Raw genomic sequence first — 27,447 nt, 5'->3', positions numbered from 1 at the left:
ATGAACAACATAATAAGAGAATTGTTATTATGTGAGGGATGAAGTACTAAAAAAGAAAGAAAGGAGTGTCATGTGTTGTTGATGTGAGGGTGAGGCATAGAGTTACTCTGGAAGGAAGTGTAAATGGGCAGTGTGTGGGTGTGCTACTTCCCGAGCTGCACCATCTTTCCCTGTCGCCAGTGCAAGCTCTCCCCAACGCACCTTCTTCAACCTTCTGCCTCTTTCCAAATCTCTCTTCTCCGCGTACGGGCTTCTCAAACCACCACCACCACCTCCACCACAAGAACCAGAACAAGGTTTTCCCTCTCAACTTTTTCTCTCTCTCCTTGATTTGACTGAATTTCTATGTTTCCTAATTCAGCCATTTCGCGATTCAGGAAAAGTCGAAGGCTCAAGAGCGACTCCGAGATCTGCAATGATATCCGCCAATTCCTCGATTCGGTTGGCCTCCCGGAGGACCACATTCCCTCCACCAAAGAGCTTCTGCTCCACGGATGGTCCTTTCACTTTCCCTCCAAATTCGGCGTTTTCTTTACGAACCATTCTCTCTCTTATGGATAAACATAATTCATTGTCAATAATCAATCGCTTAATTCTTTCCTTCTAAATTTCCCAATATCATGAAATTTGATGTAATATGATTTTTTTATTTAGCTGAAATGCTATGAATTTTTCCTGCATGTATACTGCAATGTAACAGTAGTCCTTGGAATTAGAAAAAATGTCAAATAAATCCTTGAAATTGAAATTCGTTAGTCACATTAGTCCTTATCGATAGCTTGATTAGGGACTATAAGGATAGTAAGTTTTAGCGATTATATTTTCATAAAAATAAAATAAAATTAGCGATTATATTGAAAAATAAGTTGTACATTTCAGGGACTAAAATGAAAGAAATATCAATTTCTGGGATTTATTTGAAATTTTTCTAATTTTAGGACTATTGTGACAATGCTTCACAAATTCAAGGATTAAAATGAGGGTTTCCCCTTTCTTATTTTATTTTTATCTGTAGTTGGAGGGGGTTATGTTTATTTTTATTATAGCCTTTTTATTTTTGACTCGTTTCTCTGCTTATAGGAATGACTTGGCAAACATTGTCAGAAGGAGAGGGCATAAACAAATTCAGGAGCTTCTCACAAGAAGCTCATTGAATGCTGACGTTGATATTTTAAGTGCTGAAACTAGCTTAGATGAGAGGTTGGATGCGGCAAATGGTTTTGAAGATCCTTTAACAGGTCATTTAAATTTCTTCTTTATGAATAGATACTTATTTTGTGTTGCTCGTAATAATCACTGATGACATAATATAATGCAATTTAAAGGTCAGAATGAGACAGTGGACTGTTTGGTCAATGATGTCAAATCTTCGACAGAGTTTCTTCTAGGAAGTAGTTCTGGTAGTTTGTATGTTGACTCTAGTTCAAGTTTAGGTGAAGGTACTAACATCGCTGAAGAAGCCTCAGCTAATTTGTTTGTAGAGGATGGACTTAGTAAAGTAGAAGATCATGCTGAAGTGCTCAACGATGTAACGGAGGGGAATTTCTACCCAACTGAATTGATTATTGTTGATAATGATTATGATAGTTCAAGGGAAGGTCTTCATCCCAACTTCGGTAGCCAAAGTTCCATCATGCCTACAGAAATTTCTGGTGAATTACCTATTCAGACAGTGTCTTCTGGAAATTCTGAGTCTGAGGATAGTTTAGTAGGCAAAATGGATGGAGAGATAACCTTGTCATTGACGGAAAGCCATTCCAACACTTCATTCAATGATTCCAATATTGACACTGAAGACAAAGAGTTTAGTCATTTGGAACCATTAGTTGGTTTACCTTTGGAGCAAAAGGACTTGGGTGCATTAGAAGGTCTAGATGACAGCAAAGATGATATTGCTGAGGATGTTGCCACAACCTCTGAAGTTTCTGTTAGGGAAAATTTATCTGATGACAACAGACTTAATTCAATTGTTCATTCAGCTGACAGCAGTTCTACAAATCTTGACACTTTGGCCAACTTGTCTTTGAGGGAAAAGGTTGCAAATTTTATTCAGAATGGAGATTTGGATCCAGTTGAAGGTAATTGTAATGTGTAGTGTTGTATTGTTTTGAAATTATGGGGTTTTAAATATAGAGGGAGGAAGAGAGATGAAAGAAAATGAAACCCGAAATTGATATTAACTAAGATGTGTTACAATTTATTGAACTATTGATGTATTTGATATATTCACAAAACATAGAGCACTAACCCATATTTATGCTAATCATTGTAAGATAATGAAATATGGTTAACCCGTCCTAAGAGATAATGAAGAAATAGGAAAACTAATCTGATAAAATAATCTAAGACATTCTAAGATATGAGAAAATATTTTCATATATTCTAACTATCATCATGAATGGCTACAGCTATGCCTTTGACAACAGTAGCTTTTGATTTGAGTTTCAACATATTGAGTAAAGAGAAGACAATGACCAAAAAAATAGATGATCTACATTGCCTCAGCTCAAATTTTCACTTTCATGTTGGGCTACATTGCCTTCACTTCAAAAATTATTAGAAGAAACTTTGGCAACAAGTGCCTATGCTTTAGTCAAAGCCCTTCTGATGAACACTTTCTTTTGTTCCTTTTCGATAATGCCCCTAATTGTTTGATTCTTAGATCATGTCTCTTGCATTTCAAATGGGGATGGTCCTCAGGAAAGCAAAGAGTATATTGAGTAAAAACTTGTTGTGTATATGCCACCAGGTACCCATCTTCCTGAAGATAATAATGTCATGGCTCATGGGAACTCATTGACATCCAACCAAGTTGTTCCATCCGGAGCATTGGATTTGGATCAGTCTCTTTGGTCAGTATTTTGTATTATATGGATGCTAGTAACCAACTGTGACTTTGGGAAGTTCATTGATGTTTTCATTTGAACTGAACCCCCCTTTTTTTCTGCATTCAAATCATATATAGGGATGATCACTTGCCACATGAGGATCTAACTACTGATTTCAACAAGGACTTGGATACTGAGGTCATTTTTGTGTAAATATCCTGAAATTCTATCTCAATTGACAGCTTCTTGTGACCTTAATTATTTGCTTTTTACTTATTCTCACTATCCAGGCTCCAAAAGTGCAAAATGAAAGTGAGATAAATCATCTCAAGTTCATGCTGGTAGTAATTATTTGAAGTTTCTTTTGTGGTTTAGATTTTGCTAAAGCTAACTAATTTTTTGTTTAAAATATTTATGAATATAACCTTTATCATGCTTTTTCCTCTTGCATTTGCAAATTTTGTTTTGTTTAGTATCAGAAGGAGTTGGAACTGTCTCGGCTGAAGGAACAGATTGAGAAAGAAAAGGTATATGAGAAATATCTGAAAACTGGCACTACAAGATGTGTGTGTATATTGCTAAGATCCTACATTGGCTAGGTGCCAAAGTACTTGTTATTTGGGCAATTGTCCTTTGTTGAACTAGCTTTTAGCTTTTATGGTTGAGTTTGACCCAATCCATTCTCAATTCCTGTATATATTTTCTGGGCTCAGCCATGTTAATTGTTAGCATCAAAGTGACATTTCTCTGGGCTTTGGCACCTTTAATTCACCAGGTAAAAAAACATTTTTAAATTCATTATGATGGACCGAAGAGTAAAGATGATAGAAAGACAGGAATATGAGTGCATGAATGGCTGAATGCGTGATAGAGAGAGACAAAAAGATTGAGAGGTGACATCAAATGTATCAGGGAGAAGATATATGACTGTAACTTGTTTTGTACAGTTCATTTTCTCTTTTTTAGGAATTACCTCTTTGGATGTCTCCCACTCTTCCTATTTGATTTTACTCTATTTCAGTTGAGAGAAAAAGTGTCAAAAATAAATTCTATGATGCCATGAAGTCCTGTTTGCTTAATCTGTATATAATTATATATGATGTTCTCCTTCACGAGATAACTTTGTAAAGGTTCTTTAACCTTTCTTCTGTTATGAAAGCAATTGAATCTCCTGAAATTTATGTTAATTGCAACTCATTTTTAGGGATGATGATCATCTAAAGTCAAAACATGTGTGAAAGGTTCTTGCAATTAAAACTTGAAACAGAATGGGAAAATGCTTGATCTTCTAAATGATCCTAGACTCTCAATTTTTTGACACTTCAATTGTAAGAAATTGCAGGTGGTTTTTTGATATTGTTTAAAGCTTGCTGTCTGGTCTTAATATCAGGAAATAATATACTATCACATTAAACTATTATAGTTTAATGGCTTCAAAGTTAAGTGTAGTTCAATCCGAATTTGTGTCCCAAATCTGACAAAATTCAGCATATTTTTGTTAGTGTGGAAGTGTTAACAAAACATGGTAATTGCATACTAGAAGCAACTGAATGTGTAGCCTTTCTCTCATCCCTCTCTTCAATGTATGAGACTTATTCCATAATCCATACAACTCAGTTGCATATTATTATTGCTTTCAGCTTGCTTTGTCTGTCTTGCAAACCAAGGCAGAGGCAGAAATCAGCAAAGCCAGAAAACTTATATCTGAAAAAGATGCAGAGTTACATGTTGCTGAAGAAAGTCTTTCAGGACTCAAGGAGGTATTGCATCTGTGTTCTTGTGGACTTTTAATCCAGTAATGTATTCGTTCTTGGCCTAGTGTTTTTTTTTTGTTTTTTTGTAAATTTTAAGCAGTTTCAGATAGGAATATTGTTTATGAAATTGAAGAGTAATTGTTTAAAATTATTCATACATTGGATTAGAAACATTCAACATTCCCTACCTCAAAAAAAAAAAAAAAATCAACATTCCCTAAACTTATTATTGTGAAACAAGTCTTGATGAATGCACCATAAGCGCACTTGATCCCTTCCTTTAGAGAGTTGTGTTTTACTTTTGCAAAAAATCAAAGCTGGTGCCATTTACTAAACTGAGTTTCATCTGAAAGAAAAAACTTCAAACACCATGTTGGTCGTTAGCTTCAATGAATGCATGGTGACAGGAGTGTGTTTTTTCACATGGAAGAGATGTTGGTTCTATTTGTTCCTGTATATGGTGTGTTTGGTAATCAATATGTGAAATCATAACTTTTCTATCCAAAAAGATGAAAAATAGATTTTTTATTTATTTATTTATTAAAATGTACATATATGCTGAGAGTTCTGTTTGCCCTTATTATATTCCAGGTTCAGATTGAGTTCTGTGGTGATGGTGATGTTGTGGAGGTGGCTGGTAGCTTCAATGGTTGGCATCACCGAATAGAAATGGATCTTCAACAGTCAACAAGTGCTATAGACCTTGATGGATCAAGGTTATATAGATTGAACATGTTCAACTAGTTACTGTTAACTGATTATGTATTCATAAGTCATCATTCTGTTCTTGTTGATTACTTATTGTTTATTGATAAACATTTTGTGTCCTTTGATAAAATAACAACATAATAATGTCGTATTAGTATTAGGAAAGTTAACCTGTCTTAATCATAATCTTGATATATGTTGTTCAATGTAATAATATCCAGGAGTTCCAGATGTTGGTCAACAATGCTGTGGCTTTATCCTGGTGTATATGAGGTGTGTGCATCTTCAACGATACCCCTTCGGTCATTAATTTTCTAGTTTTCTGGTTCTCTCTCTAATTATGGGATTTATATTTTTTGTTTCGTAGTGTAGCAGTTGGAATAGGTTGGATAGTTTATTACTTGTTTGTTTCTATTAACCTTTTGACTTGTAAAGCATAAATACTTCAAGATGATTTAATAACTATATTTGTTTCTTGTAGATAAAATTTGTCGTTGATGGCAAATGGATAACAGATCCTCAACGGGAGTCAGTAACAAGGGGTCACATATGTAACAACATTCTAAGAGTAGATAGATGATGCATTCTGGTTCAGGTCACTATTGCTAGATGTATATAAAATGGTAAGATGATGGTTTTCTTCCTGACTGTTTTTAATCATCAATTTTAATGTTGCCAGAGATACACTGAAAGTGACAGAATCAAACTACAGGTTTCAAGTGATAATTGGAAATCGTTGATGTGCAACATTCTAAGATTAGATAGTTGTTGCATTTCGATATTTAGTTATTGCCTTGTTCTTAATCATTAATTCACCCCTTTTCAGGTCTTACTTGCGCTTAAAGTTAATTTCAGCATTCTCTTGATAACTTCTTAAAATTTGTTTGATACTCAAGTTGTGTTTGATTTGTATTTGAGTGCCCTAATATTATTATGAACTACTGTAGGGTACATAAAAATTGAAGAAAATGGTTTACTGCAGATTTCTAATAAAATCACCACGTTTGACAGCAATATGGAAAGGAGGGGAGACGCAAGCAAGCATGCAAGAATGAGCAGAATCTAAATGAGATTCTTTTGCTACCGTCCTGTTTGTACATTTGGGTCTTTTTTTTTGGTCCAAGTACATTTGGGTCTGAAATTAGAGACCATGACATTATCTAGGACTGTGCAAGAGTTAATTAGAAATTAGGAATTTAGGGTGGGACAGTGCAGGGGGATTTGGGTAGTCCGTAAGAGGTTGTAGCTTCAGACCATGCTATCATTGTATCAATCGGGAGAAATGTAGCCTCCTTCGTTTTTGTATTCCTCATTTCTTGTTTCTGTTATTCTTTTGGTGGTTAGAACCAGGATAAAAGTTCGTTTTGCCGAGCTTTGTAAATTCAACGAGTGATATTTGATGACTGCGTTTTCATGTTTGGCACGAAAGAAGCGAGAAATTCAAGCGAAGTTATTATCAGAAAAGAGTTATGGAGGGATAGCCGTATTTGTTTAATTTTTGTTCTGAACTTTGTTCTTTGACAGTCATTTCATAAGTTGGACACCAACTTCAATTAGGAGTTTTAGTGTTTTACAATGAATTAGGGACAAGGTGAACTCTTATTGATGACAAGGGAAATGCAAACATTATTAGCTACAAAAAGGTCAATGAAGGCTTCCGAGATCATAATTGACTAGTCTCGTCTACATATATATTTAACTTTGGACCAAATATGCATTTGACTCGTTTGTGACATAATTGACTTCAGGTCGGATTTAACGTATGAAACTCGGTCCGAGCTATTGCACTCAACTACACAATGGTTAACCACTAACCTATTGCACTCAACTAGTATATAGATGCGAAAAATAATATTTATGCATTTATTATAATTTTTTGTAATTTACATTGGTTTATACGGGTTAACTATCAATTCTTTGATTCAATTAATGACATAGTACATCGATCGAGTTAATGAGCGATTCGTTTTTCAAAACTTGCATAAAAGAAAGAAAAATTACTTCTTTTTATTGTAATAGCATCAATGTAACAATCTCATGTCATTGTAAAGGTAATTGAAAATAATATGAATAGTGCAAGGAAGTAATTCCGAAAGTGCAGACCCCATTGTAAACGGATTTGACTTTTTTGCTATCTCTTTTCAAGTTGTTTTTATATTATCCCTTCGAAATGATATATTTTCATGATTTTTGTGAAGTGAATTCACAAAAAAATATTAAGACGTTATATAAGAAAAGATAAATCCATTGTAAACGGGTGAATGTTGCAAAGCCCATGGAGATGATAGGCCCAGGAAAGGAAAGAGAAGAAAGAAAGAAGCGTGTGGAGGCCACGTGGAGAGGGTGATAGAGTGATAGGCGTGTCTGTTTCCTCACCTTTCCACTCTCCCTCTCTATATCCTTTTTTTTTCTTTTTCTTTTCATCATTCTGTGACTCCACTCACACTTCCAGAGCACAGTTGCAGCGCTTTTTTTGTCTTTTCTTTGGTTCTGTTTTGCCGCATTAACAAAATGGCAATGGCAATGGCAGCAATTGCTTCTTCTCTCGGCGTGGGTCTCCGTCCTCTTTCTCTGTCTTCTCCCTCCTCAGCACTGTTCCAGTCCCGCCACTCCTTCACTATAACAACCACAACACCCAAGTGCTGCCTCGCACCAAAACAAGACTCACCCCTGGAACTGGAACTAGTGAAATCAACACAGAACACCCAAATCATCTTACACTCTTTCTCTCCATTCCCATTGCTCTGCGCCGCTGCTCTCTTACCCGGAAGTATGCACTTTCAAACACTTTTCTTCTTCTTCTTCTTATTATTATATGTGTTGGAATTTTTCCTTAGTTATTAGTCAATATTTATTGTTTATGCGGATAGATCTGGAGGTGATTTTTTATATATGTCCTTAGAATCTGTTAAGGAATGTTGTAGACACAGCAAATAATCCTTTAAAAGCGTAATTGGTGACTTAATATTGTAGACAAAGCGGATAATCATTTAAAAACATCATTGGTGACTTCATGATTCTTTTCAACCCCTCAGTACCTTTCTAATCTAATTCTTTAGATGGGAGATGAAAAATACTAATATAATTGTCTTCAGCACGATCTTTATGAATAAAAAATTCTAATATTTAGAACAATCAATGGTTGCCATTTTTAACACTTAACAGGTGAAGCGGTAACATCTGTGTTTGGGCCTTTCGTTGAGCTCGTCAAGTCGTGGAATCTCCCAGACTGGCTCGTCCATTGGGGCCACCCTGGCAACATGGTAAGTAACAATGTCCGTTCAGTAGAGCGGAAAGAAAGTGAATTGAGATGAAAACGAAGGTTTTGAATTAAAGTAGAATGTAAAAAAGTGGGTCTCACATCATCTTTACCGTTACCGTTGATTGGTCTCTTTCTCTGCAAACCAACGCACACTTAGTAACCAAATCCATTATAGAAACAAAGAAAGAAAGGACTTGTCAAATGAATGAATTGCTCTTTTGACCCTTTCAGGCCGTTGTGCTCTTTGCCATGGGTGGCTACGGTACCTATCTGGGTTTTCGCATTCGTTATTCTGATAATCTGGTATGCTGTTTAATCCCTTTACCATTAATTTCACTACTTAGTTAGGTTGGTATTATAGATTTTGATTTTAATTTTTTGCAGGAGGAAAAGGCTAAGGCCAAGGATTTGCATCCCAAGCTTTTAGCTGGTATGTTTTTCTTCTTTGCTCTTGGAGCTACTGGTGGAATTACAGCTCTACTCACTTCGGATAAACCCATTTTTGAGAGGTAATTCACTTAACTTATTATTGTTATTTTTTTATTTATAATGTTTTTGTATCAGGATCGAACCCGATCTTAACTTTTTTATTATTAGTCTTGTTTATTCATTTTCAAATTTCAATTGTAAAAAATTAAAAAATCATGTGGCTGTTTTTGTGTTCTGTTGTTTGCACGCAGTCCTCACGCTGTTACAGGAGTCATTGGTCTTGCTTTGTTGACAATACAAACTATACTGCCTACACTCTTTGAGGTAATTTCCTTTCCTCTTTTCTTTCACCAGTGTATCCATTTCCCTCACACACATTTATGCCACAATAAACACTGAAATTTGTTTATGAATTTTAAATGAGTTTATAAAATGAAAATAGAGTACATCAATTGATCCCATTTCATCCTTGGACAATTAAGTGGTCTCTGAAGTAAAAATAAAAAAATAACGTACTTTTTAGAAATGTAAGAAACCATATTAAGTAGTCTCCTGAATATTAAAAAAATCCTTCAAATTGATCTTTGATCTTTACTAAAATACATTGACTTTTGGATTGAAGTAATGGATATTCTATATTTTTGGGATTACTTAAATAGTTTTATTACTTTAGAGATCACTTAGAGAAAGGTAATACTTTGGGCATAAAATTGGTGGTTTATTCATGAAATTAAAATTAAGTACTCAGTCACAGTCTTGTTATGAAATATGTCATGAAGCAAGTAAACCAAAGTAATTCATAAATGGAATTAGAAACTTTGCATTCTCCATTTGTTTGTCCTTACTCTCTTGGTTACTTGAATGATATGCAGGGAAATCCTGGACTAAGGAATGTTCATGGTATCCTGGGTAGTGGTATCATGACACTTTTTCTTGTTCATTTTGCCCTTGGACTTCAACTAGGCTTCAGTTACTAATTACAGCTTCCATTTGAACTCTTGTTATGTTGAGGTTATTGTATTTTAGTCATGGTGTACATTCTTTCCTGCACTGGTTCTTAGCTCCAATTCTCAACTCTGATTACCATGATGTTATGTTCTCCTCTATCATTTTGTTTTTAAAAGTAGTTCAGATTGGTTACTTATCCACACACTATTATGGGAAAAAATGAGTATAATCTTGCTACAAGCTACCTCAAATCTCACGATGGCCAATGGGAACGGGAGTTACAACTTGAGATTTTAGTCAACTAATTGTAGAATTACTGATCGGTGTGTGGTTCCAATTGCAAATTTTGAACTATTATTTGTGTGCTGATAAAATAAAAAAGGATATTTGATAGTTACTAACTACTAAGTGATCAAATAGTAATACTATGAGCATAATAGTTATGAGTCTCGAATATTATAATACAAGTTAAATAATCTATACTGTAGATATAAATATTTTTAAAAAAAACTAACATTATAGAAATTCATGATAAATAATTAGTCACCATTTATACACAACCACCAATTTAGTAATGAAATAAAAAATTGAATGATACTGAAATTAACAGAAAAAGTAGATGGCAAATTTGATAAATAAAAAAAAGGAGAATGTAAACTAAGAAATAGGTCTATAAAATGTGAAGGAATAGAAGATAAAATAAAGTACTTTATACATGACACAAATGGCGAAGCGTGTACCCTAATTTGTTGTTGTTCCTCTGTTGTAATTTATGCTGGCTATTACTATCTGTCGTATATAGTATGGTTATTGGCAGCTAGCAAGGCAAATATGAAACATCACAATTGAGAATGTGTTCCACTCGCATCAAAGATCTTCAAACTTTGATTACCCGTTCCAACACTTTGATCCCAATAATTTTCTACGCAATTTGCAAATGCAGGTAGTGGTTCTTCACAAAGATCTTCGAACTTAAATGTTACCTGGCAATACTGCTCGTACATAGTAATAACTTGGTCCACCGCATCACTGGTTACATTCTTTGAACTGGCGAGACCATATCAGTATTAGTGTGCTACATTCTGGGTAGGATTTATTTTTTGTAGTATTATCTATGAGCATTATTATCGTTAATTTTAAAATATGTTCCATTGTCACGAGTCTGGATTTTTAAAGTGTTTTGATATCCATTCATACCAAAAAGGTTGTGTTCCGATGCATAAAATCTAGATTGAATTGACGTTACATTTAACTCAACATGTTTCCAAACCACACACACACACACAAAAATAAATTTGGTTTAATTGAAAATTTTAAGTTTCAAAAATAGTTATTTGTATAGTAATATATAATAAAAATTATTTGAATGTGTGTTGTTAGAATAAAATATTAATACCAAATATAAATATACCATTAAATACTAATTTTCATTCTAATTATATTTTATTAAAATTTGGTTGATATATTGAATATTTGATTGTCTTAGTTAGACATGCTTGTGTTAATAATGTTTGGTTGCTAATTAATTGATTTATTAAGTATATCTGGTTTCAAAATTTATTTAGTAAACAAATTATCATGAGAATATTTGAATCAAACAAATTTTTTTATCATTCTACTTTTGATTTTTTTTCAGTTTTATTTACTTTCCGACAAAAAAATTATCTATAGTAAATTTGCCAGTATTGTATAAATAATTCAGAAAATTATCATGAGTATATATTTAGTTTAACTAAATCATCAAATCATATGAATTTTTATTTTATATCAGACCTTAATTAATTTATTAGTTTCTCTGAAATAATTTTTATAATTACAATAATTAATTATCATGTGATCAAAATAATAAATAAAATATTTTATTTATTAATTGTGATATATTTAAAATGTTCAAATTATGCAATCAACTATAAGTGTAAAATATGAAAGCATACATGCAAATCATAATAAATTATTTAATTAACAAGACATGGAATTCTATTATAATTAAACAACTTATCTCAATTTTTACTATCCCATATCAAGCATGCAAATGAAAAAATAAAAATAAAAAAACAAATTTAACTTTTTTAAAAGAAAGTCGAAAGAGGTAGAAATCACTCAAGTGAAAGAAATCTTATCTAAGGCAACAATCTCAATAATAACAATGATTTAACAATGATTTGAAGCATGTGTATATAAAAATATATGTAGATATTTATTGATATATCTACTCACATATATTTATTAAAATTTAAACCAAATAATTAATAAAATATTAAATTTTTTTCATATAAATTTAATAACGTGCGAGACACGTTAAACTAAGTTAGTTTAACTTATTTTAAAGAGACAAGACAATCATTTAACTAACTTGACTTTTATGAGATTCGAAGAAAGAACGTTTATTTCCACATAAAAAAATTATTTGTAAACATTATGCAAGAATCGAAGTTAAAATTGTCTCGTAGTGCAACAAGAATGGAATGTAAGAATACATTTTATCAAATTTTATTTTAAACAATCGAAGCAATGTAACTTAGTAACATTAATTTTACTTCCCTTTATTTTAATTTTTTTTATCAATTCAAATATTGGACAAGGGTTAGTATGTTGCACTTTTTTTATTTTTATATTTGAAGATTCTCTAGAGTGACCCAAGAAATTAAAGCTATGTGTCATATATAAACAATTGTTGCACAATTGAAAAGAAAAATAGTGTTTCTTTTTTTACAAACATGAAAAAAATAGTGTAAAACTAAAACATGGTAGTAAATGAAAAGAAAAATAAGAAAATAGACAGAAAATAAGAGAGAAGGAGAGAGAGAGGGGGGAGATGGAACGAGTCTTCCGCTACGTAATCTCTCTATCTCACTGGCAATATATGTACACATAACACTATTCATCTCATCTCTTCCTCTTCAATTTCGCATCTTCTCCTTCTCATTCCAACTCCAAAATACACACACACGGTACGTTCGTATCCCTCTCCCATTTCACAATGCATATGCCTGTTTCTTCTCTTTTGCCATTTTAATTTGCATTTACGATCTACCATTTGATTTCATTTCTGTGATAACCGTATAAATTTTCCTGTTTCTTGTTATTTCATTCCATGCAAAATTGAAGTTGCGAATATGAACATGCTCTGTGCCGCGTTTGATTCCTTACTGGATCGGACGCTCGCCTCGATTGGCTTTTTTATTGGTGAATTGCGATTGTAGGTCACGTTTGAATAAGTGACAATGCCGTTTCTGTTTGAGATATTGAAATGAATATTACAAGATTTGATCTCTATTCACGAACACGACGAATTTAAGAAACAAGATCCCACGCCTTTTTCTACTATTAGATTCGAATCTAGATCAATGCTAAGTTTTGTTAGCAATCAACAATACTGTACAGAATTCACATAAAAGCCAATGACAAGTTTTGGTATTATGAAAACACTATTATTAGATTTAACATTATCATATAATCACAAATAATTAGCTTACATAACACACTAAACAAGGAGTATGCAAAAAAACTGATTTTTAGTGAATTGGATTATAATCGAACTTAAATTGAATTGATTTTTTTCTCGAACTAGTTCAAAAAAAATAATTGAAAAACTAAATTAAAATTGATTAAACTCTTAGAATCATTTTAAAACAGGTTAAAAATCAATTTAATTTTGAACCGATTTTTAAATCAGTTCAATTATTTGAATATAAAATTGAACCAATTAAAACAGTTTGAAACCAGTTCGATTCAATTTTTTTATAACTAATTTTTCTACATCCCTAGACTAAACAATTATTTTAATATTAAAAATAAATAATTTTAAAAGATTTTTAAGTTATCATCAAATTATAAATTATCATTATCATGTATAAATTATCATTATCATTGGAAAACTTTACATTATCGGTACATGTTTGGATTTTAATTAGAAAAGATTAAAAGTACTTTTTAAAAGATTGATTTTTTTTTCTTCCATTTTGTGTATTAGAATTCGCTATCATATATTGGAATGTGTAAAAGTAATTTTCAACCTTTAATCTAAAAATAGCATAGTTATAATTATTTTTACTTATAAATGTAGGTTATTTAAAGACTTTATTGATAGTATCATGTAACGATGAATATTTTAAAAGCAACTAAAGGACTTCTGAATCATTCTGTTAATTATGCATGATTATAAAGCGGTTTAGCAGTATATATTTGAAGTGTGAATTATTTTCTTTCCTTGGTGGTAGAGCCGTCCTCCTTGCAGGACGTTTTAGGAACTTTGATCATTTCGTAGATATGTATGCACTAGAAGTTGCCTTTACAATTTCAACTCAATTGCTTCTATATATAAGTCAATTAACATGTACATATGATCCACGCTTTTTTTCTAACTTTGAACGGCAAAGATGGAAACCTTCCTCTTCACCTCAGAATCTGTAAACGAGGGCCACCCCGACAAGATCTGTGACCAGGTTTCTGATGCCATCCTCGATGCTTGCTTGGAGCAAGACCCAGAGAGCAAGGTTGCCTGCGAGACCTGTACAAAAACCAACATGGTCATGGTCTTTGGGGAGATCACAACCAAGGCCAAGGTGAACTACGAGAAAATAGTCCGCGACACTTGCAGAGGTATTGGGTTTGTGTCTGCTGATGTTGGTCTCGATGCTGACAAGTGCAATGTTCTTGTCAACATTGAGCAACAGAGCCCTGACATTGCACAGGGAGTTCACGGCCACTTGACCAAGAAGCCCGAGGAAATCGGAGCCGGTGACCAAGGCCACATGTTTGGTTATGCCACAGACGAAACACCCGAACTAATGCCACTCACTCATGTGCTTGCTACCAAGCTTGGTGCCAAGCTCACTGAAGTGAGAAAGAACAAGACATGTCCTTGGTTGAGGCCTGATGGCAAAACCCAAGTGACTGTTGAGTACAGGAATGATGGTGGGGCAATGGTCCCTATCCGTGTGCACACAGTCCTCATCTCAACCCAACATGATGAAACTGTGACAAATGATCAAATTGCGAAAGATTTGAAAGAACATGTGATAAAGCCTGTGATCCCAGCTGAGTACCTTGATGACAATACCATCTTCCACCTCAACCCTTCTGGTAGGTTTGTGATTGGAGGACCTCATGGAGATGCAGGACTCACTGGGAGGAAGATCATCATTGATACCTATGGTGGGTGGGGTGCTCATGGTGGAGGTGCCTTCTCTGGCAAGGATCCTACCAAGGTTGATAGGAGTGGTGCATACATTGTTAGGCAAGCAGCAAAGAGTGTGGTGGCTTCAGGGCTCGCGCGCCGTTGCATTGTGCAGGTTTCCTATGCAATTGGGGTGCCTGATCCACTGTCTGTGTTTGTGGATACCTACAAAACTGGGAAGATTCCAGACAGTGATATTCTGGCTTTGATTAAGGAGCATTTTGACTTCAGGCCTGGAATGATTTCCATCAATCTTGACCTCATGAGAGGGGGAAACTTCAGGTACCAGAAGACTGCTGCTTATGGCCATTTTGGAAGAGATGATCCTGATTTCACATGGGAGACAGTGAAGATACTCAAGCCCAGTGCTTGACTGATTCATTGGCATTGGTGTTGTTTCTTAAGGTGGTTATCATCGTAATTGGTAACCATCTTTCTGATTTTGGGTTAGGAAAATAATAATAAAGGAGCTTCGGTGAGTACATACTTCATTTAAGATTGTGTTTCTCGGCTTGGATGAGGAATGGGAGCGGAAATGTGCTGTGTCCTAAGTGGAGGCGTTTGCACAATAGGAGCATGCAAGCAGCATTAGCTGGCTAGCTACCTCTTTTGGTTTTTGCCTTTTCTCTTGAAATTTTCTTTGTTGTTCACCTTTTTTTATCCCTCGCCTTTCTGATATTTGATTATTTTGCAACCAATCTTGCGTGGTTGGGGTAAACTTAGAATGCCATTTGTTTGATTCTTTCTTTTGACACTGTTTAATTATATATGTTTCGCCATCGCAATGACTTCAGAAATTGTTTTTTAATTTCTACTGGGTGCAATGGTTAGGTTTTTAATCAGACATTCATAGAAATTGTTGGATGGTTAAAAATGTCAGATACAGAGAGAATTTGCAAGCATAATATTCGGCTCAAGTGAAACAAGACAAGATTGCCCATTAGCCAGCATAGGTGGTGACGTGGTGTTCCCTTACTCATAGCTTAAGATAATATAATCCTAAACTGATAGTATCCGAGTTCATTTTACAAACTATAGGAATAAAGCACACTGGTCAAGTAAATTTTGAATAAATCGCGTACTTTTAATGAAGCACCACCTACAAGAAATCCATCAATATCTTCTTGCTTTACGAGCTCAGCTCTATTTTTTTTTAGCTCAGCTCTGTTGCTAGCATTTACAGAGGTTAATCTTAAATCCCTTTCTAAGTTAATTTCGTATTTCATGAATTCTCTTGGCCAGTACATAGAAAAATGTAAGTATACTAGCAAAACAGCGTATAATCTGAAATATGAAGCACAATGGCAGCTGGCTTTTGCAAAAGGCCATGGGAGAATACACCACTTTATACAGAATTTGCAATTTTTTTAAATGAAAAAATTCAGGTGAATTGAGTTTCAAGACTCATCAAGGCTCAAACATATCTTAAGACTCAAATAACACTGGTAGAATACTTATAAATTATTCACCAATAAAATTTTTATATCGATAACAAGAATCTAATATACATTCTTTTGAGATAGAGTTTTTTCCTTATCAACTCGATCAATCTTTCTTAGTACAAAACTTGCAATCTTTTTAAACTGAATCTTCAATTTCTATGACCCTAATAAGTACGACAACATGCACAGTTACAAAAACTAGTGTACATCGGGAGAATACACCACTTTGAACAAGACATTCTTTTTAAGCCAATCAGGAACAGCTGCATGCATAATTGAAATTGTAGGTTGTTGTTAGTCTGGGTGGATATATTGCCATGCGATATACTTTTAACGTGTTATTGTAGCTCTGTTGCATTTTGATTTACCTAATTTTCGTAACATAAAAAAGATGTGATTAAAAATAGTGCTATCTTAAACAGATAAAAAGTGGGCGTGCCGGAGTGGTTATCGGGCATGACTAGAAATCATGTGGGCTCTGCCCGCGCAGGTTCGAATCCTGCCGCTCACGTATTTTAACTTTTAGTATGAGTATTGGCAAAATTCATAATGTATGTATGTTTAGATTTTTTTATTATAAAAATAAGTTATTTAGATTTAAATAACTTGTTTTTTTTTTTTTTTTATAATAACTCATTTCAAATTTGCCACATAAAATTAGCTCATTTCAGAACCGAATGTGGCACGTATAAAAATAAGTTGGTTGTAAAATTATGTTAATTGGTATTATAACGTGATTTTGAAAAATTGAATGTGAAACTAAACATGCACTTAACAAATATCCAACTTGATTCAATTGAATTTTAAAAACCAATCAAATAGAATTTGTGAATACTTATACAAATTTGAATTTAACTTACATGTAGTTAACGGTGTAAAAAAATTTATATTGCCAATCAATAAAAAAAATGTCACATCTTTAAAAAAAGAGTCTAAATCCTAATTACCTTAAAAGTCACCATATCTTAAATTATAATTGATTGATAGTGTAAAAATTTTTAGGCTAATTAACATTATATATCAATTAAATTATAAATTTTTAATATTACTCATATTTATATCATTTTTTATTTATTTGAAAATTTATCATGTAACCTCAATTATTATGAAAAATATATTTCATTAAAAAATATAGTTTTTAGTAACTATTTGAATAAAGGTATATTATAATTATAGTATTAAATAGCATTTTTATTTTACTAGTTTGTAATAAAAATAAATAATAAAAAAAACTCATTAAAAAGATAGTCTATTTAACTAAAATGTTGGCAATGCATTCGCGTCTTCGTATGAGTGTGAAATATACATAGTATTTTTACTCAAATACAAGTATAAACATTGATGAATTTGAATTTCAAGTGTTAGGCAGACTTTCCATGAATGGTACTGTTGTTCCTGGTTGAAGACTACGAGCAACAAAGTGCAAGGTTGGTTATTTGTAAAAGAAACTTCAACATTCAAGTATAATAATGTTATGACTCGGAGAGAGTAACAACAGGGGAATAGATACATGTGATGCAGGTCTTGTGTGTTTGACCTCATCACTTCGTACTCCAAGTGGGAGTAATAACAAGTAGAAAATGCATCAATTCTCCCATTCACTTTAGTACTTGCTTGGTCATTGGATTTGAATGAGAATGTCAACAACCATAATTAATAGTGACATTTGTGTTAGAGAGCTAACCAATGTCAATACCAGTTGAATCATGTTTTCTACCAAGTTTAGTGTAGTTAGTTACATCCTACTGAGAAGTCGATATATAAAGACTTGTTCTGTTCAAAGAATTTTAAATCACTTTCTCTCACTATGGACCAAAGATATCAATCAGGTTCAAACCTATTGACAGAATTAATCAGAAATAAAGACAAAGAAAACAAACTAGAAATATACCACTCAATTGCGGTATATGAACCAAATAATTTATCAAGTTTCAAGTTGAATTTTCTCTTATTGAGAGTGAAAGATGATTTTCTTATAGCTGGTAATTTTTTTAACATTTTTTTGCTTCTCTTTCTTAAGGTATTAATTCTTGACAAAGTGAAAGGCTTTAAGCAAATAATTTTCTTTCCCTCAATTTTTCATCCTAAAACCAGATTTAAGAACAAAGACACTTTCTGAATATCTTTCCCTTAACAGATTATTCTACAAAAGGAAAATTTCCTCATAACAATAATTTATATCATCCATGAAATTACAATAAAAGATGTGAAAGGAAAAGTAAATCATAACTTTGAAATTCCTATTGTAATTTTGTTTTAGTGAGAAGCCAGACCAAACTTTGTTGGCAATAGAAGCTGAAACTCTATTAAATAAAAATTAGATAATCTCACATCTAAGGTGAGAATTTTGGAGTGCATCAATAAATAGGGCAGATATGTATAACTACAACAAAAACATGGTAAAAGGAGCTAGCTAGCCAACCTGTCAACCTTTTTTTCAATTTCATAATTCAATTCATGCAATGATATGCTCCCTTGCAGCTATGACAAAAGCTGCTTCATCTGGTGACTCGGCTTCATATGATGGCAGGGCAACCGTTGGTACAGATTCCAGGCAAACATATCTCTATCATAGATCCAAAGGATAACCTATCATCTTAGTTACAACAGATGACAACATTATGAATTTGAACAAAAGATCAGACATACATGGAATAACAAAAATCCTTGGAAGTTACTGACTCCAACATCAGAGGACAGCAATATTAATAAACTATTTAACTAATTATGAAAATCAATAACAAAAAAAAGAGATGAGATCTAGTTACTCAAGGCATGGCCTTCTAACAAGCCAAACTTCATGAAGAACTTCTTCCTATTACAATCCAACATTTCACTCAAGCTACAATTTAAACTCCTCTCCTTTAGAAGTTTGTATCGTGGCTCTATTCTTCTCTTCAGGCCATGCCGAAAGAAGCAAGGATAATCAATGACTTCATCAACTTGTCTCCCCATTACATCTACTAAAAACTTGATCCTCGGTTCTAACGAATTCTGAATGCTCTTGATCAGAATAGGAGGAAAACCAACCACCAAAGCAACTATCTGTCTCTCTTCAAATCCACGTTTCTTTAGATACGCATAATTGGGTACCAAAAGCTTGTTCACATCTCTACTCAAGATTCCTGGGAAGTTCACAGCCACCGCTTGAAGATCTGCCTCACTCAGCCCTATTGACTTCAGAAAATCTGAAGTAGGGCGAAGCCTCTTATCGACACTATAACCCATAATATACGGGTCCCTGACTATAACTTTTCCGATCATTCCATCCTTACTGAGACCAAGGTTCACAAGGAAGTTCACAATTTCCGTCAGCTTTGTTTCAATGCTGTAACTAATAAGCCTAGGGTTGAGCAGTATCATTTTCCCAATTTGCTTTTCAGGGATACCTAGAGTCTGAAAGAATGCCAAAAGGGGACAAAGCTTCTCTTCCACACTGTTTGAGAGTATGTGAGGGAACTTTGCTATGGCAGAAGCAACCTCATTAGGTTTTGTTCCTAATGTCCTGAGACACTCAACAGTGGGCACAATCTTCCCATAAAGATCTAGTGCAAGAATTTTGGGGCATTTCGAAACAATTGAGGGCAGTTTCCTTTCCTCAATGCCAATGCTTCTCAAATAGTCCCAATTCTCACTTGCTCTTTCCTGATGCACACCCTCGAGGCGCCGGCACTTTCGGAACATTCCTTGCACACTGTTGTCATCAAAGCCCTTATCTTTGAAAAACCACATCATGCTGCCGCTGCTATGGCTGCTCGTGATCTCCATATTACTCTAAAAACCATAAATTTTAAGGATAAAAAAATGAGCTTTACATATGCAAACACCCAAGAGAACTAGAAGAATAACAACATGAAGCTTAGTGCAATTGAAAGGTTAAAAATAACAGGTTTTGTTCAATACAAATTACAAATAGATATGCAAAACCTTTGATTAACAGTTCAACACTAACAAGTAACAATTTTGCGAGGGACAAAACATAATGGTAAATAAACAGTTTTGAACATATGTGGGAAATGGATGTTAGGAAGTGTTACCGAAGGGTGGTGGTGGTGATTGTGCAGTATGCATATGCGTTGGGAGCAGAAGAGCGCTCTGAGATTGTTGAACAAAATTGAGAAAATAAAATAAAATAAAATGACCCGGTGAGTGAGTGAGTGAGTGTGCCTTCTGTTGTTGTGATTGAATGAAAGATAAGGTGTGTAATGTTACCCTTCCTTTGCTGACTTTTGGACCGTTGGATTAATACAATGCTCCAGATTTTGACACGTGTTGTAGTTTCTTGACTTAATTTCCGTAGTTCTTCCACTGTTTAAGAACTTTCACTTTCCCTAAAGAACAAGTGACTTCAGGGGAGGAGATGGAGAAGAAGTATTGCTTCAACTTCACCCACTTCCACACTTTTTTTTAATCACCTTAACTAAACTTTTTGACTTTTCTTTGAGATCACAAGTATTTTCACAAATTTTCGTCTTTTAAGTTGACTATAAGATTAATTTTTCTGTGTAGCCTAGTTACACTTATAACTATTTTTCTTTCTTTGTGATAATGCATTTTGTGAGATTAAACTCAAATCTTTTCTTATAATCTTTACACTTTGCTTTGACATTTCTTATTTCTTACAGCATTGTGGCTGATAGTAGCTATTAAGCACGGACACTCCAGTCCCTTGCCGTCTTCGGTGTCCGACACGCGTCCGTATCAGTGTCCGGCACCGACACGACATCCGTACTATATTCTATATTTTAGACATTACAGGTGTCCGCATGTCCGTGTCTGGTGTCCGTATCAGTATCGGTACTTCATAGGATAGTAGCACTGTGGCTCATAACGGCTTCTAAGGCTTAAACAAAACGTCAATTTTACTATAATTAAATCTTGTTACAATAGCTTATAATGTTTCCTTAAACATTGTTTTAACTTTTAATTTTTATTTTAAAAATATTAATTAAAATGATTAAGAAAATTATAAGTCTCGTTTGATTAGATAATTGATTAAAGAAGAAGAAAATCATCAACTTAATAGAAGCTCATAATTCATTTGTGTAAAAGAAAAGCTCATAATTCATGAAACGTGTCACAAAATAGAAAAGATAAAAAATTGCATATTTTTAAGAAATAAGCTTCGAAGTTACTTTCCTTAAAAAAAAAAACTTCAAAGTTACTATATAAAAGTTCTTATCAATATCTATTTTATTTTGGATTAATCATCAAAGATCATAAGTAGTTCCTTGTCATGATCTTCCCTTTGTTAGTTTGTCATAGGTTGATGAGAGCTTGATTTAGTCAATACATTAAAAACTGATTGTGGTCTAGGTGATCCGAGGAGCTTTCAACCCTAATCTTTCAAATCAGGACGTTTAGAAAAAATTGTTCAAGACTTATTAGGGATTTGAAGGTGGTGACATTTGACGTTTGAATAAGTTTATTTAACTTATTATCAAGCTTATCAGGAACTTGTCAAAATGAACTTTTTATAAAACTTATTTCACAATTAAGCTTATGATAAAGAATTAATTAATAAGCTCTCATTTGATAAATTTATTAAATAAAGAATTAATTAAACTCTTTACCTAAAAACGTTCTTAATCTACATCAAACACCATTTTTGATACACTAATACTATGCCCAATAGATTTCAGTCCCATATCAATGTCCCTGAGCATGAACTCAGTTGCTTTGGCCTCCGGGTGAGATTTATCACCAGCCAGAAATTTGTGAAGAGTTCCATTCATTTCCACATGGCTCCAACCAGGTGGCTTCTGGATGCCAACATTATCAATTGCCCTTCTCACACTTGCAGCTTCATCATGCTTATCCATGAGAGTTAACATATTAGATAGCATCACATAACGGGCCCCATGATCATTCTCCATTGCAAGAAGCTCTTGACTGGCAAGTCTAGCCAATTCCACATCTCCATCTACTTTGCAAGCACTCAACAATGCTCTCCATATCACAGCATTGGCCTTGAACGGCATATTCTGAATCAAAAGATATGCTTCATTCAAATGACCAGCCCTACCAAGAAGATCAACCATACAGCCATAGTGCTCCATCTGAGGATTAACACCATACTCACTCAACATGGACTCAAACAGCCTCTTGCCATGATCAACCAGACCACTATGCCCACAGGCACATAAAAGTGCTACATATGTGACCTCATCTGGCTCTAAACCCACCAACCTCATTTCTTCAAACAAAGCCATGGCATGTTCACCACGGCCATGATGAGCAAGGCCAGACATAATGGAGTTATAGAGAAAAGTAGTTTTCATATCATCGCTTGTTTTGAGGAACACATCCAAAGCAGCCTCTATGCTTCCACACTTGGCATACATATCCACAACAGCACAAGTGAATCCCCTGTTGTGACCACACTGCCAACTATCACGATCATACTTGTGGTGGATCCTTCTTCCCAACTCAAGGGCACCAAGCCGTGCGCATGCCGAAAGAGCAGCAACCACCACAACCTCGTCCGGTTCCATCCCCAAATCCTCCAACTCCACAAACAGTTCCAGTGCTTCCTGAAAACACCCGGCATGGCAGTAGCCACTGATCATAGCCGTCCAAGAAACCACATCTCTCTCCCCCATTTGATCAAACAACCTTCTTGCAACCTCAACCTCCCCACGCAAAGCATATGCACTCACCAAAGAAGTCCAAGCCGCAACACCACTCTTCCCATTCCCATTTCTCACAACTCTCTCGGCCACCTCCAAACACCCACATTTCGCGTACATATCAACAAGCGCATTCACCAACAACTCATTCTCGCCAAAACAACCCAATTTCCTATACACCAACCCATGCACCACCCTCCCAATCCCACGATCCTCCAACAAAGAACAAGCCGACAACAACGCAACGAAGGTATACTCATCAGGCTCAACAAAACCCCCTCTCATCTCCGCAAAAATCCTCATAGAACAACCAGCGCGACCCGCACGCACAAGCCCATTAATCACCGTGTTATACGAAACAGAATCCCTCACAGGACTTTCATCAAACACCCTGCAGGCATTACGGGCATCCCCGAAAACAAAGTACACCTGCAAAAGCGCGTTGACAACAAAAACATTGGACTCAAACCCACTTTTGAAAACGTGGGTATGGACCTGAAGGCCGAGTCTGGGAAGCGAAAGCTTGGCGCAGGACTTGAGGAGGAAGGGAAAGGTGAAGGTGTCAGGGAATATGGGTGGGGAAGAAGATAGCATTTTTTTATATAGAGAGAGAGCGTTGTGGGGGGTTTGGGAGAGAGAGAAGGCTCTGATGATGAGGTTGAAGAGGAAGAGATCAGGGTTTGGGATTTGGGTGAAGAGAAGATGGGAGTGGTGAAGAGCGTTGCTGTTGGCGGCGGCGAAGAAAGAGATGAGTGGTGTCATGAGGAATGGGTCGTGGTGGCGCCCTGTGACCACCATTTGGGCGTGGATTTGAAGCGCTTGGTGAATGGTTCTGCATGATGATAACAGTGTTTTCAAACCATTCATTCCTTGCTCTTTCTAATGGTGCTAATAATATGCATGCATGCATTTTCGTCTAACCATAACTGCAAGTTCGTGACTTTGTTACCGAAACAGATCAATATTAGTTGCAGGAAAATGGTGCAAAGTGCGCTCAACCAACACAAACACGGATTGGTCCAAGTTTTGGTTTCATTGTTTCGATGCCCAACATGGGGTAAGGAATTGCATAATATTTTTCCTATTTTTAATTGCTTCGAACTATTTTTTTCCCGGATAAATAAATAACTTATTTGATTCTTTATTTTATTTTTTTATTCAATTTAAATTTTTATTTTTAAAAAAATTTAATTTGTTTTTTTTTCAAATTCTTTATTTTTTAAAAAAATTATTTAGTCCGTTTATCTTATTTTTATTCCAATTTAGTCACTCTATCAATTTATGTTAACGCCAATCCTACGTGGCCTCAATGAACAGTTTCGCTCTTCCATGTGGCACGCTAACGGGCCAAATCCATAGCGCTGGGTTGGACTAAATTTTCAGCAAATCATTTCCCCTTTAAAAACGAAGGAAAAATGCACTCCAGACTAAATTTTCAGCAAAGCTTTTTTTTCCATTTCCTTCCCCAAATCTGAAACAGCTAGCAATGGATGAAACCACATCAGGTTTGCATCCTTTTCTCCTCATCTCATTGAACAGCTTCATTGCCTGACCAACTCCACTTTCTTTACAAGTTGCATCAATCAATACCATGAACACTGACAATGGTGTGTTTTCCTTCGTTTTGAGATGTGGTGAAACATTGGATCCACCCAGTAATTACAAAACGAATTCTTGAAGAACATGAAATATATAATCCAATAGATTCACCCAAAAGTAACAACTTATGCTCAAAATCTCATAAATTCCCTAATCCTAGAGCTGAAAGAATCTACCACATCAGAGTGCCACAAACCCTTTTAAACAGTACGTGACCATTTCTCTTTAATCTTAAATACATATGGTTTTTTTTAAGATGTTCTGGTTGTTAATGTTTGGTTCAGGTACCAAAATATGAATTTATTCTGCAACTAATTATTTCATTTCCTTTAATCACGTCGTGGACCATTTTGACATTAACTATAGAAAATGAGGGATCATTTTGGCATTAAGTGTGAATGAGGGACCATTTTGTCAATTAAAGGCAAACTGCAAAATTTTTCAGGCACAACAGATCTCCTCCATTGCATCATAGAACAAAACAATAAACATCAAGGTGGAAGTTTGGGAGAAGGGAAAGGTTTTTTTGGGGTTTGCTTTTATTCTTTTAGTTTGATCTTGAAGTTCTTGTTTTCGGTACAAACCCTTGGTTGGCCTTGCGGGATTCACCTCTTAAGGTACTGGTTATGGTGTTTTGAGAAAGAATTGAAGTGGGTTGGAGGTGGATTGTGAAAAGAATGTTCTTTTTCTTAAGGGAGTTTCTTTGATGCTTGGTCTAATGCTGAAACATGAGAAAACAATGTAGGTAACTTAAAGAGGTGAATCCCACAAAGCTAAAACACTATCTTTTCGAGTCTTCTTCAACTAGAAAACAAAGGGCAACACTCCCATCTCCTTTTGTCCCTACAAAACCATCACTTCATAACATTTTTTATTTTCAACTTCTTCACAGCTCTCATATTATCTTACTTCACCTTATATATTTTACTCAACATCTTTATTGGTCAGAATCTTCCACCGATTAAAATTCTCTGTAGGTAACACTTTTCAAGACCTTGAAAATAAGTTTTGTTTGCTTTCAGATCAATGACTAACCCTACAAACCAACAAAAGACTTTTTAGCGTATTTTATCCTTACTCAAACGTTTTTCGAAAAACTTTCGAGAAGGTCATTCATCCCATAACTACTCCACGCCAAATATGTTTAACTATAAAGTTTTTAAGTGATGAATTACCGAAAAGTAGATGCATCTTGTTGATATAGGCAGTACCAATTAATTTCTTTAAGTCATCCTTAGTTATACAGTCTCATATCTCCATAGATCACTCTCATTTTTGGTGTGATTCGATCGAGGTGTTATATGCCCACCAGCTTCCACCTGGTTCGTCCTTGAACCACACCACTGTACTGGGAGAGATGTTTGCTTTGCTACCATTTGTAACATCCCTAATTTTCGAATTCTTGGTGGTTCTCACACTACGACACTTCACGCGGTGACACTTCACTCAACATCCTTATTAGTCAGAACCCTCTATAAGTAACCCTTTCCGATGCTGACCCCACAAACCAACACAAGACTTTTCAGCGTGTTTTGTCCTCACTCACATGTTTTCCGAGAAACTTTCTAGAAGGTCACTCATTCCATAACTACTCCAAGCTAAGCACGCTTAACTATGAAGTTCTTAAGTGATGGGCTACCGAAAAATAAATATATTTGTTAGTATTGGTAATATCAATTAATTCCTTTAAGTTATCCTCAGTTGTATAGTCTCATAGTTGTACAGCCTTTGAATCCCTCTCATTTCGATGTGATTCGATCGAGTTGTTACACATATACTGGACTAACCAATACTTAAATTGAAACACCAACCCATGTTAAATATCTATCGCATTTATGGTTTCATCCATTATTGTTGCCTAGCTGTTTCAAATTTGGGAAAGAAGATGGAAAAAAGTTTGTTGGCAATTTAGTTTGAAGCACATTGTTAAATTTGTTCACAATTTAGTCCAAAGTTGAATTTTTTAAAGGGGAAATGATTTTCTAACAATTTAGTCCAACACATTGTTTTGAATTTGGCAAGTTAGCTTGCCACGTGGATGAGCAAAACGGTTGTGTTTTGGCCACATAGAATTGGCGTTAATGTTAATGGTGAAAAGTTGACAATCATACTAAATTATTACAACATTTGACTAATCGTGGATTAAGTGGGTAATTTTGATCTTTCAGGCCAATTGTTTCGAGTATCAATTTGGTCATTGACCACAATTTAATTCCTAATTCTTAGCATACGTAAACTTCATAAAAAAAATTGTGCTTTTTATTTTAGTTTCAAAATTTACAAATTATCTTAATTTTTTTAAAAAAATTACCGAATTTATTTTATATTTTTAGAAAAACATCATAAACAAAATTATTTTCTATTTTTTGTAAAATCATTTTTAAATAATCAAAATCGATAAATGCAATTAGAAAAATGTTAGAAAGATAATTTTTAACCCACTCTCTAATTGGTTAAAATTTATTAAAAGTTATAAAATTAATCAAAGACCTTAATTATAATGATTAGAAAAAAATAAAAATATGAGAAATTTTGTTTGTATAAAAAAATTTACGATAAAGAGAAAAAATGAAATGAATTAATGATATAATAAAGAGAGATAAAGAGAAAAAATCATATTATTTTCTTTGTCTCATAATAATCATTGTATAAAAAGGAAAAATAAATTT

At 34.4% G+C, this 27,447-nt stretch overlaps 5 protein-coding genes and 1 non-coding gene across 8 annotated transcripts; 4 read left to right on the top strand and 2 right to left on the bottom strand.

The window, feature by feature from the left end:
• Positions 1-34: 34 nt before the first annotated feature.
• LOC100805984 (protein PTST homolog 3, chloroplastic) lies at positions 35-6,709 on the top strand. Of its 3 annotated transcripts, none has more exons than XM_006594088.4 (13): positions 35-296; positions 378-497; positions 1,081-1,238; positions 1,326-2,078; positions 2,750-2,852; positions 2,966-3,026; positions 3,119-3,169; positions 3,302-3,355; positions 4,469-4,588; positions 5,174-5,298; positions 5,512-5,563; positions 5,772-5,913; positions 6,302-6,709. In XM_006594088.4, exons 1-12 carry the CDS (start codon positions 124-126, stop codon positions 5,868-5,870), a joined length of 1,869 nt encoding a protein of 622 aa, XP_006594151.1. In that variant the 5' UTR covers positions 35-123; the 3' UTR covers positions 5,871-5,913; positions 6,302-6,709. The 3 variants fall into 3 exon arrangements, with proteins under 3 accessions (XP_006594151.1, XP_006594150.1, XP_003541416.1); XM_006594087.4 differs by having other exon boundaries at positions 6,273-6,709; XM_003541368.5 differs by having other exon boundaries at positions 6,238-6,709.
• A 922-nt stretch (positions 6,710-7,631) lies between these two features.
• LOC100793792 (uncharacterized) lies at positions 7,632-10,112 on the top strand. Its single transcript, XM_003542475.5, has 6 exons — positions 7,632-8,060; positions 8,456-8,553; positions 8,784-8,855; positions 8,937-9,061; positions 9,233-9,305; positions 9,854-10,112. Exons 1-6 carry the CDS (start codon positions 7,802-7,804, stop codon positions 9,956-9,958), a joined length of 732 nt encoding a protein of 243 aa, XP_003542523.1. The 5' UTR covers positions 7,632-7,801; the 3' UTR covers positions 9,959-10,112.
• A 2,454-nt stretch (positions 10,113-12,566) lies between these two features.
• LOC100805448 (S-adenosylmethionine synthase 3) lies at positions 12,567-15,890 on the top strand. Its single transcript, XM_003541367.4, has 2 exons — positions 12,567-12,880; positions 14,309-15,890. The coding sequence occupies exon 2, from the start codon at positions 14,309-14,311 to the stop codon at positions 15,479-15,481; it is 1,173 nt and encodes a 390-aa protein (XP_003541415.1). The 5' UTR covers positions 12,567-12,880; the 3' UTR covers positions 15,482-15,890.
• A 1,089-nt stretch (positions 15,891-16,979) lies between these two features.
• On the top strand, positions 16,980-17,061 carry TRNAS-AGA (transfer RNA serine (anticodon AGA)). The gene has a single exon. It is a non-coding gene; the product is annotated as a tRNA-Ser (tRNA).
• A 1,800-nt stretch (positions 17,062-18,861) lies between these two features.
• Positions 18,862-20,744, bottom strand: LOC100793256 (transcription termination factor MTERF6, chloroplastic/mitochondrial). Its single transcript, XM_003542474.4, has 2 exons — positions 20,588-20,744; positions 18,862-20,324 (listed from the first exon to the last, which is right to left on the bottom strand). The coding sequence occupies exon 2, from the start codon at positions 20,316-20,318 to the stop codon at positions 19,311-19,313; it is 1,008 nt and encodes a 335-aa protein (XP_003542522.1). The 5' UTR covers positions 20,319-20,324; positions 20,588-20,744; the 3' UTR covers positions 18,862-19,310.
• Positions 20,745-22,063: 1,319 nt separating this feature from the next.
• On the bottom strand, positions 22,064-24,656 carry LOC100804906 (pentatricopeptide repeat-containing protein At2g22410, mitochondrial). Its single transcript, XM_003541366.5, has one exon. The coding sequence runs from the start codon at positions 24,044-24,046 to the stop codon at positions 22,136-22,138; it is 1,911 nt and encodes a 636-aa protein (XP_003541414.2). The 5' UTR covers positions 24,047-24,656; the 3' UTR covers positions 22,064-22,135.
• Between the last annotated feature and the right edge of the window lie 2,791 nt (positions 24,657-27,447).

The sequence above is a fragment of the Glycine max genome, chromosome 13 (genome assembly GCF_000004515.6).
Source record: "Glycine max cultivar Williams 82 chromosome 13, Glycine_max_v4.0, whole genome shotgun sequence".
Lineage (NCBI taxonomy): Eukaryota > Viridiplantae > Streptophyta > Magnoliopsida > Fabales > Fabaceae > Glycine > Glycine max.
The sequence above is the reverse complement of the archived record's forward strand: the minus strand, read 5'-3'. Positions and strand labels throughout refer to the sequence as shown.